This window comes from Pelodiscus sinensis, chromosome 2 (assembly GCF_049634645.1).
Source record: "Pelodiscus sinensis isolate JC-2024 chromosome 2, ASM4963464v1, whole genome shotgun sequence".
Lineage (NCBI taxonomy): Eukaryota > Metazoa > Chordata > Testudines > Trionychidae > Pelodiscus > Pelodiscus sinensis.
Window position 1 is genome coordinate 211,250,315 of NC_134712.1, and position 16,930 is coordinate 211,267,244.

At 41.1% G+C, this 16,930-nt stretch overlaps 1 protein-coding gene across 4 annotated transcripts in view; it reads right to left on the bottom strand.

The window, feature by feature from the left end:
- Positions 1–16,930, bottom strand: part of DYNC1I1 (dynein cytoplasmic 1 intermediate chain 1) — a 288,063-nt gene that overhangs the window by 247,780 nt on the left and 23,353 nt on the right. For 3 of the 4 annotated variants that reach the window (XM_006114493.3, XM_075922334.1, XM_075922335.1), the window contains 2 exons: positions 14,876–14,990; positions 11,278–11,368 (listed from right to left, as the gene is read on the bottom strand). In XM_006114493.3, the coding sequence (XP_006114555.1) occupies positions 11,278–11,368; positions 14,876–14,990 (206 nt within the window). The remainder of the gene's footprint in view (positions 1–11,277; positions 11,369–14,875; positions 14,991–16,930) is intronic. The other variant, XM_006114494.3, reaches the window with a different exon arrangement.

The following is a 16,930-nucleotide window of genomic DNA, read 5'->3' on the forward strand; positions in this document are numbered from 1 at the left end:
TCATCATCCTCACCCACATCTGTTTGTAGATTCTATTATAGACGTTATACTAAAAGGTCAAGATAAACGTGAATAAGGTAAGTGCGATCTAGCCCAATATGCACAGTGGGATTTTATCAAACTAAACAAGAAATTACCATTAAAGGGTCTTGTTTTCCTTTGTGCTTCACAAAAGAAGGACTTATCTGAGTGCAGACCTTGCACCAGTTTAATGACAGATGTGGTGTTGCCACAATTTAATTGAACTGGGGTGAAATTTTGTGTGAGGACACCATTCCATTCTACTAAAACCTGGCTTGTGTCTATTAAACAATTGAAAAGATTTACATTAAGGCTAAAGTTGTTTATTTTTGTGGTGTCACAATATAATTTTTATCATCTTTGTTGTGTAGCTATTCATTTAGCTTGCTTTGAAAAAATGGAAGTTTTAGGTGCGACGCCAAAATGGGAGATTATGCCCCCTCCTTTCAGCTGCAGACCTGACTTTGGTGATCCATTCATTCATGGCCTTCGTGCATTATCTCTGTAATCATATCGAGGAATAAGGCCACAAATCTGGCACAATTTTATAAACACCTTTCATCCTGATCTCCGGTGTCTTACTTGAAAAGTCCATCACTTTATTCACTATAAATTGCTTTAATACAAAAGATGCTAATTTTTAGTTAGTTTTTTAGCCCTGGTCTACACTAGGGAGTTATTTTTTAAATAATACCCTTATTTTGAAATAATAAGTGGAGTATCCACACTACCAAGCCCATTATTTCAAAATAACAGGCTGGTTATTTTGAAATCTGTACTCCTACTTTCCTTGGGGAATAATGCTTATTTTGAAATAGTGTTAGTGTGGTACTCCGCTGCTGCTATTTTGAAATAACTACTCCCCTGAAGTACAGGCTGAATCTCTCTTAACTGGGACTCTCAGGTCCGGCAACATCCCTGGTCTGGCAGGACCACAGATGTCCCAGGACCAGAGATTCCCAGTAGAGGGCTAGTGGCTGGGATCCCTGCAGGGGGGCTAGAACCCAGTAGTGCGGCTGCCCCCTGGCAGCAAATTGGGAGCCCAGCAGTAGGTCTGCTGCCACCTGGTGTCTACACTGCAGGGGGCAGGAGGCAGAGGGGCTGGAGCTCAGCAACACAACCAAGAGCTTGGCAGCCCTGCTGCCACCAAGTAGAGCAGCTGCTCAGCGGGACTAGAGGGCAGTGTGGCTGCCCTGTGGGCTGGGAGCCTGACCATGAGGCTACTTGGCAATGGGGCCAGGAACCCAGGAGTGGAGCTGTTGCCTCGTGGCACAGCAAAGAGCCCAGTGAGGCCGGGAGGCAGTGGGGCTGCCGACCAAGGCTGAAGCCCAAGCGGAGCTGTTGCCCAGTGGTGCAGCTGGACCCCAGCAGAGGGGCTGCCCCACAGGGCTAGGAGTCCAGCAATGGGACTGTGAATGCAAGTGGCGGGGCTGCCACGATGGGGCCAGGAGCTCTGCGTGCAGAGGTTCCGGTGGCAGAGGGAACCTATTTGGCAGTGAGGCCATGGCTGGGGGAGGGCAGTGACGGGCGGGAGGTGGGAGAGGGGGATACTTAGAAATCACTTTCTCCTGTCCATCAAAATCCCTCATCTGGGACCGGTCATGTCTAGAGGGTGATGGACTAAGGAAGTCCAACCTGTAATTACTCCCCAGTGCTGCCTGAGACTCTACGTTGAGGTAGCGCATCCACAATAACAGAGCCTACCTTAGACTAATGTCAAGGCTCCCCTGTAGCAGGGAAACGCTATTTTGATTTTATTTCAGGAGTTATTATTTCAAATATAGTTATTTTGAAATAATTTCTTAGTGTAGACATGCCCCCAGTATCTTGTACCACTCACATCTATTGCAGATCTTTAGCAAAGTCAAAACATACAAAATTCTACCTCTCTAATACCTGAAATTACTAGGCTCATACGTACATTTTCTTATACACTTGCAAAGTAAAATTGATTTTTAAAAAAATCCTCCAATCATCTTTCTGACACTGTTCAAGCTAGAAAAAGAACTGGCTGGTCATGAATCAATGTTATTCTGAAATAAAGCACTAAGGCTACGTCTACACTGGCCCCTTTTCCGGAAGGGGCATGTAAATTTCACCAGTCGTCGTAGGGAAATCCGCGGGGGATTCGAAGTAGGAATAAGACCCTCCGGAAAAGGGCACTTTTTCCGGAGGATCGGGGCCAGTCCAGACGCTCTTTTCCGGCTTTTTTAAAAGCCGGAAAAAAGCGGCGGACATTTTTATTTAAATGCCGCGGGGGATATTTAAATCCCCCGCGGATTTCCCTACGACGACTGCTGAAATTTACATGCCCCTTCCGGAAAAGGGGCCAGTGTAGACGTAGCCTTAAAATCCTCACTGAATAATGAGAACTTTGAGTTTTGGCAAGTTGACTCCAGGTTGTTAATCACCCCAAATTATTTGTAAAGGCTTTTGAGTGAGGATTTATTTTCTTTTTCAAAAGACTGGAAGTAAGACAGAATTCCCCTTAAATCAATTTTAGCAGAGGTAACCACAAGTTTAATTTAACAAACTAGCAGATGTACCTGGCATTACTTGAGCTTTAACTGAAGTAATTTAAAAAAGTGAAAAATATACATGCTTTATTTCAATAATTTTTTAAAAGTGCAATTAAGGAAAAGGAAGGCTGGAGTGAGAGTTGGATGGTGAGGAGGGTAGGGGCTGGGTGGCTAGGGGCAGAGGGTTGGGAGGTGTGGGTGGGGATTAAGGCAGGAGAAGGGGGACTCAGGGCAGGTGGGTGGGGGGGCCTCAGGGCAGGGAGAGGGAGCACAGAAGTCAAGACAGATGGGAGGTACAGGGTTGAGGTGAGGGGGCTGGGAGGTGGGATGGGCTTTCTGGGGCTGTCAATGGTGATGAGGGAGGTGCTACTCCAGTGGTGATTCCTCCCAAGGGCCTGGGGCAGTGATTCCTTGTCAGCAGGCAACTCCAGTTTCCTCCCCCTGCAGGCTGTCTTGGGAGACCAGGCTCCAGAGCTGCTGTCTCCTCCAGGAGCTTCCGATTGCAGCCTGGGTGGGACAAAGCTCTTGAGCCCGGCCCCCCACCCAGACAGCTGGCAGAGCCCTTCTCTCCCCCCTCATAGCCTATTTGGAGGGGTCAGGTTCTGGGGGCTGCTCCCAGCCTCCACCTCCGCCGGCAGATGGCAGATTGTTGAGGGCTAAGGTTCCTGAGGCTGCCCCTGGCCTGCCATGTTGTTCCCTCCCACCCCACACAAAGGCTGGGGGAGGTGAGGCTCTAGAAGCTGCCCCCACCTCCAGCTACCCCCACCTCCAGTTACCCCTGCAGGCTGTCTATGGGAAGCAAGCATCCAGGGACCACCCGAAGTCCCCAGCAGCCTTCCTGCAGGCTGTGGGAGGGGGTGAGGCTCTGGGGGCTGCCACCTTCCAGCAGCCTCTCCACAGCCTGAAAGCTGTCTGGGGCAGGGAGACAGGCTCTGAGGCTGCCTCCTCCTTCAGAGCCTTCCCCTCCCACGCCCTACAGGCCAAGGGTCTAGGGGCTGCCCCCTCAGTGATCCCCCTGCAGCCTGTCGGGGGAGGGCAAGACTCCAGGGGCTGTCCCCTCTTCTAGTGCCTGCCCCCATGGCCTGCAGGCTCTCCACAGGAGGGGGAAGGCTCCAGGTTTGGGAAAGGGGGGGCTACTTATTCAGACTGGAGGCAGGCAAGATGAACATAAGAATGGCCATACTCATCAGACCAAAGGTCCATCTAGACCAGTATCCATTCTTCCAATAGTGGCCAATGCCAGATGCCCCAGAGGGAGTGAACAGAAACAGGTAATCACCAAGTGATCCCTTTCCTGTCATCTATTTCCAGTCCCTGACAAACAGAGGCCAGGGACACCTTTCCTACTCATTCTGGCTAATAAGTTTTGATGGATGTAACCTCCATGAATTTATCTAGTTCTTTTTTGAACCCTGTTAAAGTCCTGGTCTTCTCAGCATCCTCTGGCAAGGAGTTCCATAGGTTGACAGGGTGAAAGCGCCCCAGCCCTTCTGGTCTCTCCTTTGGTGCTGCAGCTGCCCCTAGTGGCCATTCTCAGTATTGCATCCCTTCTCTCTATGTCCCTCCCTTTTGTGTTCCTTGGCTCTCTGCCCCCACCCTTTCCATTTCATAGAATCATAGACGTGGAAGAGACCTTAGGAGGTCGTTAAATCCAACCCCATGCTAAAAGCAGGACCAATCCAAACTAAATCATCCCAGCCAAGGCTTTGTCAAGCTGGGACTGAAAAACCTCTAGAAATGAAGATTCCATCACCTCCCTAGATAACCCATTTCAGTACTTCACTGGAAAACAGTCCCATTCCCAGAACTTCCCATTTTCTGAACACAAGCAAACCCTGACCTTGGCTTAAGTTAGAGTAAGAGGAAGCCGCATACCAAATTTGATGGTCCTAGCTCTTACTGTTTAAGAGGAGTCCTTGAATAAACAGAATCACAGACAGATGGACTCACAGACAGACACTCTAGGGCATGTCTAAACTACATTCCTGTTTCAAAAGATGGGTGTAAATTAGATCGAAATTGCAAATAAATCCGGGATTTGAATTTCTCATGCTTCATTTGCATAATGGACACATTCTTTTGAAAACGGGTATTTCAAAAGTGAAATCACTGTCTAGATGCAGTTCTTTCAGGAAAAAAACCACCCTTTTTCGAAAGATCCTGTACTTTCTGAAAGAACCACGTCTAGATGCCGGTTTCACTTTCAGAATACCAATTTTCAAAAGAATGCACGGATGCCATTATGCAAATGAAGCGCAGGAAATTCAAAAATGAGGCGTATAGGATCTTTCAAAAAAGGGTGTTTTTTTTTAAAGAACCATGTCTAGATGGCAGTTTCACTTTCGAAAGATCCGTTTTCGAAAGAACACGCAGACACCATTATGCAATGAAGTGCGGGAAATTCAAATAGCAATTTCCGGCTTCATTTGCAATTTTGATCTATCTAATTGACATCCCTCTTTTGAAAGAGGGATGTAGTTTAGACATAGCCTTAGCTATAGATATGTTACTCAGAAAATGTCTGTTTTTTTTCTTGCTAAACTGAAGTTTAACAGTATAATGAGTGTAGATGAGCTTACTGAATGCAGCTGGAGCTCTAATACATTTTATAAAGCATTCCTTTGCAAATGGCAGCCTCCCCACCTTCTCCAATTTACAGCACAGAGAAGCTTGCTAATGAGAAAAATAATTAAAGATCCAGGGGACAGAACTGCATATATGAAAGCCCTTAATGATAACACAGGCTCACACATTAAAGACCGGCAACTGATTCTAATTAATATAGACCATCCTGACTTTATAACTGGCAGGCATTGAAAAATATGCCTCACTTTCTAGGTCAGATATACAGAGACTTAAAAGCAACTGCCTTATATTGTCCCTAAGGTGTCTTCTTATATTTATAGGATTCCAAAATGTTGGCATAGAGAGTCTTTGGCACTTTATGGCTTTATACACATTTTATATATGTATATGCTTTGAAGACAGAGGATCAGATTGTGTGTCCCTGGTCAGGTGCCAAAGGAGGGAAAGATTACAAGAAACCTTCCCCTCTCCTCCCCTCCCCCTGCCTCCCCAGTCCTCTTATGTGCCTATAGAGGATCCAGCCATAATAATGTAACTAGGCAGTTCAGGCATTATGTGAAGCTAATGTCAGCATGAGCCTTAGCTGAATTGGATGAAGGGGAGCCTAAGGCTTGGCTGTCATATGGCCAAGCCGGGTAGAGGAAATAGGTCAGACATTTCATATTGCATACTTTTAAAGGATATCACAGTGACCCCAGAACTCTGAGAGAGGCAGCTGAGTAAGCTGGAATTCTTCCTGTGACACTAACTACAATGCAGCACCTTAAGCATAATCTAGCCCATTACAGTGAACAGAACGAGATGCTTAGCCCCTTATGACAAGAGGTTCTGATGACAATGTCATGGTAACATGGTGGGAGGATATGTAATATATGATGTGGGTTACTCTCTTGTCATGAAATGTTAATCTTCTTTATGTCAATTATAGAAAATGTGACTGAGTATGATAACTAGTTTATAAATTTCCCAAATGCTATATTACAAAATTTCACTTCTAATTTACAGTGAGAAATTCCTTTTGGTTTTAGAACTACATTGCCACATACTTTCAGAATTATTGTATAGTGATAGGGAGAGACTGTATTTCTTTATTCAGCTTATGTCAATTTCATATAATAATACAAACATATATGGTAAAAACAGTATGCATACATGCATACAATTGCACTCACCAATTCTTAATTACTTTTGTCCAGTGAAGAATGTGATAGATTTTATTCTAATAAAGAAATTGTTTTTCACCTACAGCACCTAGTATACCTAAATGAGCCTCATACTGCATTTCTCTGTCATTTAGATCCTACATTTAATGATCATCCCTCCAGACCTGAGGAGTGTGCAATTTGATTTCTGAAATTTGAATGTCAGAAAACAGATACACTTCTTTTAATGACCTACGTGGAAGGATCTCAGAGGGGTAGTCATGTTAGTCTGTATCTTTAAAAATGAGTGGTCCTGTGGCAGGTTAGCGAAGAACCAAAGTATATAGATTCATGAGCTTTTGTGGGCAAAACCCACTTCATCAGATGAATTGGAGTGGAAATAACTGAAAAGAAGTACTTGTCAATTGTAGGACCTACGTTAATGAAGCTAATTAAGTGGGCTGGATGTGTCCCATGCATAGCTTTTGATGTGGAAATGCAGATGTTAATGGCAGGAAAAATTGGTTTTGTGGAAGGAAGAAGGAGAGATATAACCCATTCCCAAATTCTTATGACCAATTTATTTTCCTTTCAATGGATCCTAAGTTTTCACTGTGATCTGGATATCTTTTTAAATGTACTCCTTATTGGCTCAGCAAGCTTAACTGTGTGCAAATTAATAACTACCGATATTTTTACACTACAAAGAAGATTGAAGCTGCCACTGTCGGTCTTCCAGGGTTAGAATTAACGGGTTTAGTGAAGACATGCTAATTTGAACTGAGAGGGCACTCTGGTTGATGCTGGTAGTCCTGCTTCCATGAGAAGTAAGGGAAGTTGAAGGGAGAATGTTCTCCCTTTGACTTCCTTCAGTGTGGATCATGCCAAAAGTCAAGTTAAGGTACTTTGACTTCAGCTTTGAAGTTGTATATCTTAATTTGACCTTATCCTGTAGTATAGACATATCGTAAAGCAACTCTTTAAAAGTGATTTAAAAAAATTTATACCATCAAGAAAAATCTGCTGTCAATAAAAACTGTTACCTTTGTTTCTAGGCAATAACAACACATCTGCTTTTTATAGTAACACTTTAAGAAGACCCTATCATTTGTGAAACTAGTAATACAATTAAATGTTGGCAACTTGAAACCCGAGCAATAGCACAACAACATCACTGTGCAAAACCTGTCAGATATATTAACTTAATAATAGGGCAACTGATTTGCTTTAGAAGATCTTAAAGAATTTTGTTGTATCACTTTCTTTTGAAAGACCTTTGCTGTACTCAAAGAGGAGATATGAGACAGGACTGCCATAAATCACATCTGTTCATCAAAATAAAACATTCTCCTAATACTTAAACATTACTAAAACAGATTGGGATCTACCCTCTTCCTTTTGTTTTTGATTAACATCTAGCTACAGTGAAACATCCCCAATAAAAAAGCCTGGCATCCTAATACTCTGTTTAACTAGTCCAATTGTGCTCTGCCACTTTCCTAGATAGGGAACTAACTGATTAAAAATAAAGCATTGCAAATAAAGCTGAGTCACCAAGACTGCAAGCTACAGTGGTTTCATGCAAAGTGCACAAAAAGAATACAGCACTGGAGCTTAGTGGATGAGAAAGCTACAGCCACTAGGCCAGGGAGAGATCAGCCAAAAAAAACCTTACTTAATCTTGGGGGCTAAGAATATCTGACATCATTTAACACCCTTTTCTGACATAATTGCTGATCAGATAAATGGGGAAAAAAAGCTACAAAAGAATTATTACAGAAGTATTTGGAAAAATGTCTTCTTCGGCTTCACTCTATAACTCAGCAGGCAGCTGAATGCATTAGCTATGGATCTGTCCCATCCACCTATGCCATCTCAGCAGTTAACGTGACGATGGAGGAACTGTATTCAAAAGCAAACCAATATTAGGAGGAAAATGGAATTATAGCAGTTACAGCATGAATCATTTTTAGACAACAGATGGTGAAATATCACAATGGGGGGAGGGCTTTAATGGTTCATTGGACCAGTGTAGATAAATAAGAAAACATGGCAATTCAGAGGGACACAGAAGAAAAAAGTCTAGACCTGTTAGAAAATCACTACCATATTCCATAAAACACAATCTAGTGCTCACAGTAACTGCTCTGTGATGTTACAATGGGCAGAAAATTATGCAAACAATCAGACAGAAAGGAGCTATTGCAACTCAAAGATACAAATAGCTGTGGGTTTTCCCCTTGCATGCAAGTCCAGTAACTCACAGAGGAACCACACAGTATTAAAAGAGAACATGTGATGCAGTTAAGAAAAATAAACCTAATATTCTGTTTTAATAGCAGCATGACATGTTCAAAACAGGGTTCAAAAAGAGCTAAATACATTCATGGAGGTTAGGTCCATCAATATTTATTAGCCAGGATCGGTAGAAATGGTGTCCCTAGCCTCTTTCAGAGGCTGGAAATGGGTGACAGGAGAGGGATCACTTGATGATTATTTGTCCTGTTCACTCTCTCTGAGGCATATGGCATTGGCCACTGTCAGCAGACAGAATACTGGACTAGATGGGGGGTCTGACCCTTTATCGCCATTCTTATGTTCTTATGTAAGACACGAGAGATAATTGTTCTGTCTGTTTCACACTGGTGAGGCCTCAGTAGAACAGTGTCCTATTTTGGGGACCAATGTGGAAAAACTCAAGACAATCCAGAGGAAAGCAAAAAAATAATAAAAGGTTTAGAAATCCTCAACTCTGAGGAAAGGTTTAAAAATACTGGGATGTTTAGTCTTTAGACTGAAAGGAGAGCCAATAATAATCTTTAGTTAAAGAGGATGGTGATTAGTTGTTCTCTATGTCCATTGAAGGTAGGACACACAATAAACAAGTTAATGTGCAGCAAGAGATATTTCAGTTAGTTACTATTAAAAAACTTTCCAACTCTAAGGATATTTTAGAACTAGAATAGGCTATTATGGGAAATAGGGGAATCCCCGTCTCTGTGAGATTTTTAAGAGTAGGTTAGATAAATACCTATCAGAAATGGTGCAGGTATACTTGGTCCTTCTTTAGTACAGCAAGGTGAACTAGAATTATGACCTCTCAAGGTCAATTGCAACCCTCCTAGAATCCTTTCCACGGTTCTAGAATCACAGCAATCCTGTACCCAATAATGCATCATGTACTATACTCTGCAACTCACTTCTTGAAAAAAATGTAAGAACAAAATAATGTAAGAACTTAATAATGGTCATTTGGATAAAATTCCTTTCTGATAATTTAACTGTCCATTGTACTGCACCACTACCTTACTGCTGTTTTGCAGATTCACTCTTAACATAGCTCATAAATATTTACAACGTATCTGAATAAGACCTGATCTAGAAGTGAGGTCAAATTGACCTCACTGGGTTCAGATTGTTTCAGATATGGACAGACTCCTTCCTCTTTGGAATAGCACTGTTGATTTGCTCAAATAGGAGCCTTTGTTAAAAAAATCCAGTGCAATTCCTTCGTTCAGTTAGGCACCAAAGTAGGAGAATCAGTGGCTGTGGCTACAGAAAATACTATGGAACTACAGATTAAACAGTGGGAAATAATTCACCCAGATTTCAGTGCTATTATGGAATACCAGATTAAAGGAGGAAGTAGCCATATGTAGATAATGACTGAGATAGCTACAGCAATATAAGAGTGTGGCCATAAGTGCAATATTTCCTGATACCATTGCTTTCATTTTGAGCAAAGGAGTAATGAGGCACACAGCAAGTACGGGCAGCAAAATAACTGTGGAATAAGAAGCTAGAACAGACCACAGGAGAAGAGGGAGTTGGAAGAGATAGCAGTTTCTCTTTGTATATCCAAGGCAACTAAGCCTTTCACCATATACTGAGTATAGAATGTGGTACCACTCTGGCCATTCCTCCATGTCGGAAGGGAAGCCCCAAATGCAGTCCAAAAGGATTCTAATAGTTATACACAAGGGCTACGTCTACACTGGCCCCCTTTCCGGAAGGGGCATGTAAATTTCACCAGTCGTCGTAGGGAAATCCGCGGGGGATTTAAATATCCCCCGCGGCATTTAAATAAAAATGTCCGCCGCTTTTTTCCGGCTTTTAAAAAAGCCGGAAAAGAGCGTCTACACTGGCCCCGATCCTCCAGAAAAAGTGCCCTTTTCCGGAGGGTCTTATTCCTACTTCGAATCCCCCGCGGATTTCCCTACGACGACTGGTGAAATTTACATGCCCCTTCCGGAAAAGGGGCCAGTGTAGACGTAGCCAAGATGTATCCAGGTAAGATGCACAATCACAAATAACCCCCCAGAGAGATCAACTTGCAGATGGTCACATGGTCTTAACTGATAACATGCATCAGGACCCCCTGCTGGCAACATAAATTACTATGCAACCCAGGAAGCTCCAGGCCCTTCTCTACTGTTGGGCTCCAGGGCCATTGCCCTCTTTATCCCCCTTCCCGTCCCCCATCAGCAGCTCTGCATAGCCATCCGTTTTACACTTTCCTCCCATTCCAGCTATGGTTTTGCAGAGAAGAATATTAGTAAAATGTTCTTACATTTCCCAGGCATTTCTAAATAAGCTATTCCCCATCCCTCAGGTACATGCGTACTTTTACTATCATGCACTGTGTGCAAAGCCTAAGGTAGACAAGTGTTACATGGAATGGTGTTGCCAATAGGACTTCAAGGGGACATGCAAGGATAGAGGTCTAAAGGACTTTCTAGGTCCTTGGTGCTCACCATGTTTCCATTCTGAGCAGGCAGAATTATAGGGATGGTTTTAAATACACACACTACAAACACACACACAATTTCTGCTTCTTGTATTAGTTTCTGATGTCTGTAACTTACTCCATACCTGACATCAGCCTTATTGAATAACACATAGTGAAGAATGCAGAAACAAATGGATCTACAATGTTTTTGTTTAAATAAATAAAAAATAATGGTGAGAAAACAATACTTCCATTGAACATTATCTAATACCTTTCTTACCTTCCTATGGGTCCCAGATCTCCTGAATCCTGGCTGCCAGCTTCACTGGGGGTGCTCACTGATTTCGAAGAGGGAGACATAGGGGTTGGGACTAAATAATGAAAATAACAGGTATCCCATGTTAAAACATGCAGCGACTGCACTGATGAAGAGCAGTGTCAGACAAATCAAAACCAATGAACCAAATGATCGTGGATAAATGATTAGGAGAGTTTGAAATGATAAAAGCAAACAAGGAAAGGAAAGAAAAAGAAAAGGAAGAGAGTCAAGTGAATTTTTAAATATTTTTGGAGATTTTAAAATTTTAATGACGTTAGATGAATCTGAAAGCCAATCGTGATTCTATATATAATGGATGTAGGGAGTACTGTGGAAATAAAGCAACGCTGCTGTTTCTTTTGCTAATTTTAAATTTGAACAGTAGAAGATTTAAAAACATCAAATCTTTTTGTTTATTTGTCAGAAATCTAAGTGAGCTCTTCTGCTAAATCAAATGGCAAGAGGCAATAAAGCAATTACATTTGAAATGAAATTAAAATATATTGAATGTGACCTACAATTTCTTTATGTAAATTAGACCCAAAGTAAAAACAGAATAGGGAAATCCAACCAGGCTAGAAAGCCTCTTCCAAAAGCAATGAGAACGTACATGCGTTGCTACGGTTGGGCTTTTATGTAATTTCAGTTGAGCAGCTTTACTGTTTCTGTTTGGGGGCCTGATTCCAACTTAACATTCACTGAAGTCAGTGAAAGACTCTCATGGACTTCAGTGGGCATTTACTCAGGCCTTTAGGCAGTTTCCTTTACTTACAGGGGCTAGTATATTTCATGTATATATATGCAGACAGGTTTGTCTTACTAAGTAGGAAAGGAACAAATCCATAGCTCAGGAGCTATCTGAATTAAAGCTCTTAAGTGTAGAAACAATAAATATAGTAACTAAAAAATATGGTGGTTTTTTTTCAAATTGTCCTTGAAGAAAGAAAGAAAGAAAGAAAGAAAGAAAGAAAGAAAGAAAGAAAGAAAGAAAGAAAGAAAGAAAGAAAGAAAGAAAGAAAGAAAGAAAGAAAGAAAGAAAGAAAGAAAGAAAGATCTCCCCACTCCAGATTTAATGTAAGTATCCTTGAAAGCAGCAACATGGAAGAAGACAGAGGGTTTTTAATGCACAGTAAAGATGTCCATTTGGTTTAAATCATGTGCATTTTCCTTTTACATTTAACAGAGCAACACTTTTAACTATTTTGTTATACCCTATAATATATAATGACAGACCTGTCAAGAGTCTTGGATTTTCCATTTGGTCAAATATTTCACACCTATTCTCACTAGAGATTGTCAGAGAAATGACTAGAGTATGATAAGTTAATTCATTTTCATGACAGCCCTTTGGCAGGTACAGGCATGCCGTGGTTTTGCATCTTTGGGCATGTTGACACTATGGAGCTAGGGGTGTGATTTCCAGCTCACCCAGACATAATTGGGCTATCTCTCATCAAGCTAGCATGCTAAAAATAGTACAGTAGCCAGGACAGTACAGGTAGCAAGAAAAGATGGCAAAGGCTAGCCATGCCAAGTACATACACATGTGATTCTAGCAGCTTTGTATGTGTCATGGCTAGCCCCATGTCACTGATCACCATTGCTCGTACTATCCCACTTATGGTACTGTTCATAACATTCTAGACCAGGGCTGCATGCGGCCCATGGCCCGTTTGTTTGCAGTCCACAGTGAGATTTGGGTTCACGCAGGGCTCAACACGCTGGTTGCATGTGGGATCCTTTGAACATGGCTTCCACTGGGAACACACTCCACAATGGCGAGTCAATATAATGGTCTTCTGTTGATATGCATTTTAGTAGTAGTTGCTAAATTCCTGGACTGTCATTGCTCATTAAAAGTGCTGTCATTTGGGTGGAAATCAGGTAAATATTGCATTCTATTAATAAGCAGATACTGATAAGCAGAACTGACTTAAATGGGACCTGTGTGTTGTGTAGTCTTGCCTTAATCTTTGTATTCATGCCCATCAGTATGAAAGAAGCTATTTGCATATATATTTGCATGTTTATGCAACCACACTTTAGCTATGGCTCTTGGCATGTGCTGTGAATATCATTGTGGCCCCCAGCGCTTCCAAAGTTGAGTAGCTCTGCTCTAGACTGATGAGAGCCAGTGCATGTACGCCCAAGCTGGGAATGGCATCTCTAGCTCCAAGAGCAGATGTAACTTCAGTTTTAGGTAACCCCAGGAGGAGCTGGATATTGTATGCAAAGCCAAAGGCCATATCATTGTAATTGTTAATGTCTTCTGAGTGAAGGCAAGGAAAGATCTTTTATTGGGCCAACTTCTGTTGGTGGAGAGAACAAGCTTTCAGGTTTCACAAAGCTTTTCTTCGGTCTAGGGACAGAAACTAGGTTGTTCAAGTTAAATACTAGGTGGGCCAGATTGTTAAATACAAGAAGTTTAAAGTTTGAGGTTTATATGAGACTGCTCTTTGCTTTTGTAGGAAAATCAAATGTTAGCAGGCAGCAACGTGCATTTCACCTTGTTGTAATGGGCAATAAAAATATCTTTTGAAGATATTGTGCAGGTTTACTTTGAGGGTGAGGACTAAGATGTCACTAAGAAATCATTTTCCTCTCCAATATATCTGATAAAGTGGGTTTTACCCATGAAAGTTCATGCTTTGTTGAGCTTTTCGCAAGTCCCTAACTACTGCAGGCAACAGTATCCCGGGGGGGTAGAATTCTGGCCCCTTTGAAGTGAACAGGAAGACTCCTCCCCATTGATTTGAATGGGGATGTGATTTCATCCAGAATACTTAAGACATGTTTGAATGAGAGGGAGAGAGAAACAAATGAAAAACAGGCAAACTAATTTTTCACATTTGGAAACACATAACAAGCAGCACTCTGAATAAAGCATTGCCTGCAAGATATGTTAACATAAATAGACTTGCTAATGAAATCCATATTATAAAATCATCCCATATTTATTTAAGGTGGGGAGTCTATGTTTTAAGAACTAAAGAGTCAAAAACAGAAAAGCAATGAAAGTAACAAACTATACAAAACAATGTAAAATATTGGTTTGACAGTGTGTCTGTTAATATTTGAATATTTTCAGTTTTAATTCTCTTCAGTTATGCTTGTTTAAAATCATTTGAAATAATAAGAGAACCTTCCGCAGAGATATTTTCTCTCTTTGAGTATACAAATAATAAAAGTGTATTTATGTCCAGTAATTGGTACCATTGAAGTATAATATTAATATCTTTGGGTGTATTGTTGAAAAGATAGGAGAGAATATAAATAGGAGAGCAACCAAAGAAAACAAACAAACCAAAGAATTCTAAATTAATGGTTTAGAATTGTGTTTATGAAAAGCCCTCTCAGAAATAAAGCTGATGGTCTGCAATGGTAAGTGCTGGAAATGCTATGAACTGGTGTATACACATGAGTGATATGAATGGTTTCCAAGCAGAAGAGTTCACTTCACTAGTACAGCCAAATAACACAAAAGCAAAGCATGCTTTTAATAAAAACAATGCATTAACTGTGTAATAGCCACATGTTTACAACATGCTCATCTAAATACCTAGAGGTGGTTCTGGGGATATACCAATACTCTGTAATAAAGCCTCTGTCTCTCTTCTTTTGCGATCTAGATCTGAATCTTCTTGAACTGGCTCTTTCTTTTGCTGTTGATCAGCCTGAATTAAAGATAATAAACAATTAGCTTGAATAGCATACAATAAGGTTTCTTGATTAAATAGGAGGAAAACATATATATACCACGGTTCCTGGGTGATTATGGAGTACAATCTCCATATATTATGGTATCATATCCTTCACTCAAGCTCATCTGAAAAAGTGGGTTTTGCCCACCAAGGTTCATGATACTATATATGTTTTTGTTAGAATCTAAGGTGCAACAGGACTACTCGTTTTTGTGGAGTACCATGACAGCCATGAAGATACACTTGGTCAGCTCACTTATAATAAATTTATAACAAGAGGACTTTCCAAATGTTAGGGATTGGACTGAGCCAAAGGGATGTTTGTAAGAACAGTGCAGATTTATATGGAATATTTCTTTAACTATTATTCAAATCTTTTCCCTGTTACTTGTTGGATACCATTGTATTGTAGAACATTGGGAGGTTAAGAGAGGTTAAGAGAGACCTTTGCTCTTGATTCTGTATAAGAAAGCTGACGTTATAAGTTGAGACAATCAGACTGAATTAGCCCTGGACTGCACTACACTACAGAATGACTGGTATACCAGCATTGCTCAGGGGTGTGCCTAATCCACACCCTCCCCACTCCCAAGGGACATAGTTATTGCAACATAAGCGCTGGCTTAAACAGCTGGAGAGCTTTTCCCACTAGTATCGCTACCACCTCTCATGGGGGTGGAGTTATTAAGCCAACAACAACACTTTCTCCCCATTGGCTTAAATTATCTTCACCAGGATCGCTACAGCAGGTAGCTGTGCCAATGCAAGTTTCTAGAGTAGGTGAGCCCTTAGCTAAAATACCTGATATTTCACTTGAAAGTATTAAATAAATATGGCCATGCTTCTGTTCTCATTGACTATCAAGGGAAAGCTTCCACTGTCAGCAGTGCTGAAATGAATAGGGCCAACATGAGGGTAAATGTTCTTCTTCCTTAGGAAAAAAGATCAACAGAAATGGGAGCAAGTTTTCATCGCTCCTCAAAATCTGAGCTAGTATGTGTAGAATGCCTCTCTACAAAACACACACACATGAACCTCATTAGAAGAAAGAGGGAGAGAGAGGCAAGAAGTGTGGCTTCCAAACCTCCTGATGTCTGCAAGAAGATGTACAATCCAGTGGCTTGGCTCCCTCCTTTCCCCATGCCTCTCTTAACTGGCTGTTAATTAATATTGAATACAATGATGTTTAAAACCTTTATGGGGAGGCTCTTCTTCTTTTCCCCTTCCTGACTGACTTTGTGGGGTGTTTATTGGTAACTGCACAAAAATGTATAAAACGGAAAAAATATTAAAAGGGACAACATGAATTGGAATTTTGTTTTCTTGTATCACGTCAGATTCCACAGTAATTCTGTGAAACACATGGATGATATTAAGGTGTCAGTTTTAAAAGAAACCAGTTATTAGTAAGGGATAACAGGTGCTTTAAACTACAGTAAGTGTTGACATTTGAAGGAAAAGAAACATAATTACGTAATGCTTCTCTGACTTTGCATGAAAATTAATATCCTTTGCCTGTCAATTCTCACCTCTATTCCACTAAGTGACGGAATAAAAAGAAGTGCAAATCCCATAATGAAAAACCTAATGCATATTGTCAAGGACAAATAAACTAATATGTCAATCAAACTTTAACAGAAATGAAATGAAATGCTAGGAGACTAAAATGCAATTGCAATTATGTTTTAGTTTAGTGAAGAATAATCACCGTAAATCTGTTACCCTAGCCAGCAATCAAGCCAGTCTTAAGAGTAAAAAAAAGACAACAACAAAATACCCAAATGATGTATTTAGGTTTTAATGGCTCAAAAAAAATGGAATCGCTCTTCCCCTGCTAGAGGAATTCCCTTTCTACATATACAAGCATACCATGTTGTCCAAACTGTTCTCTGTTGACAACATTTTCTATTATG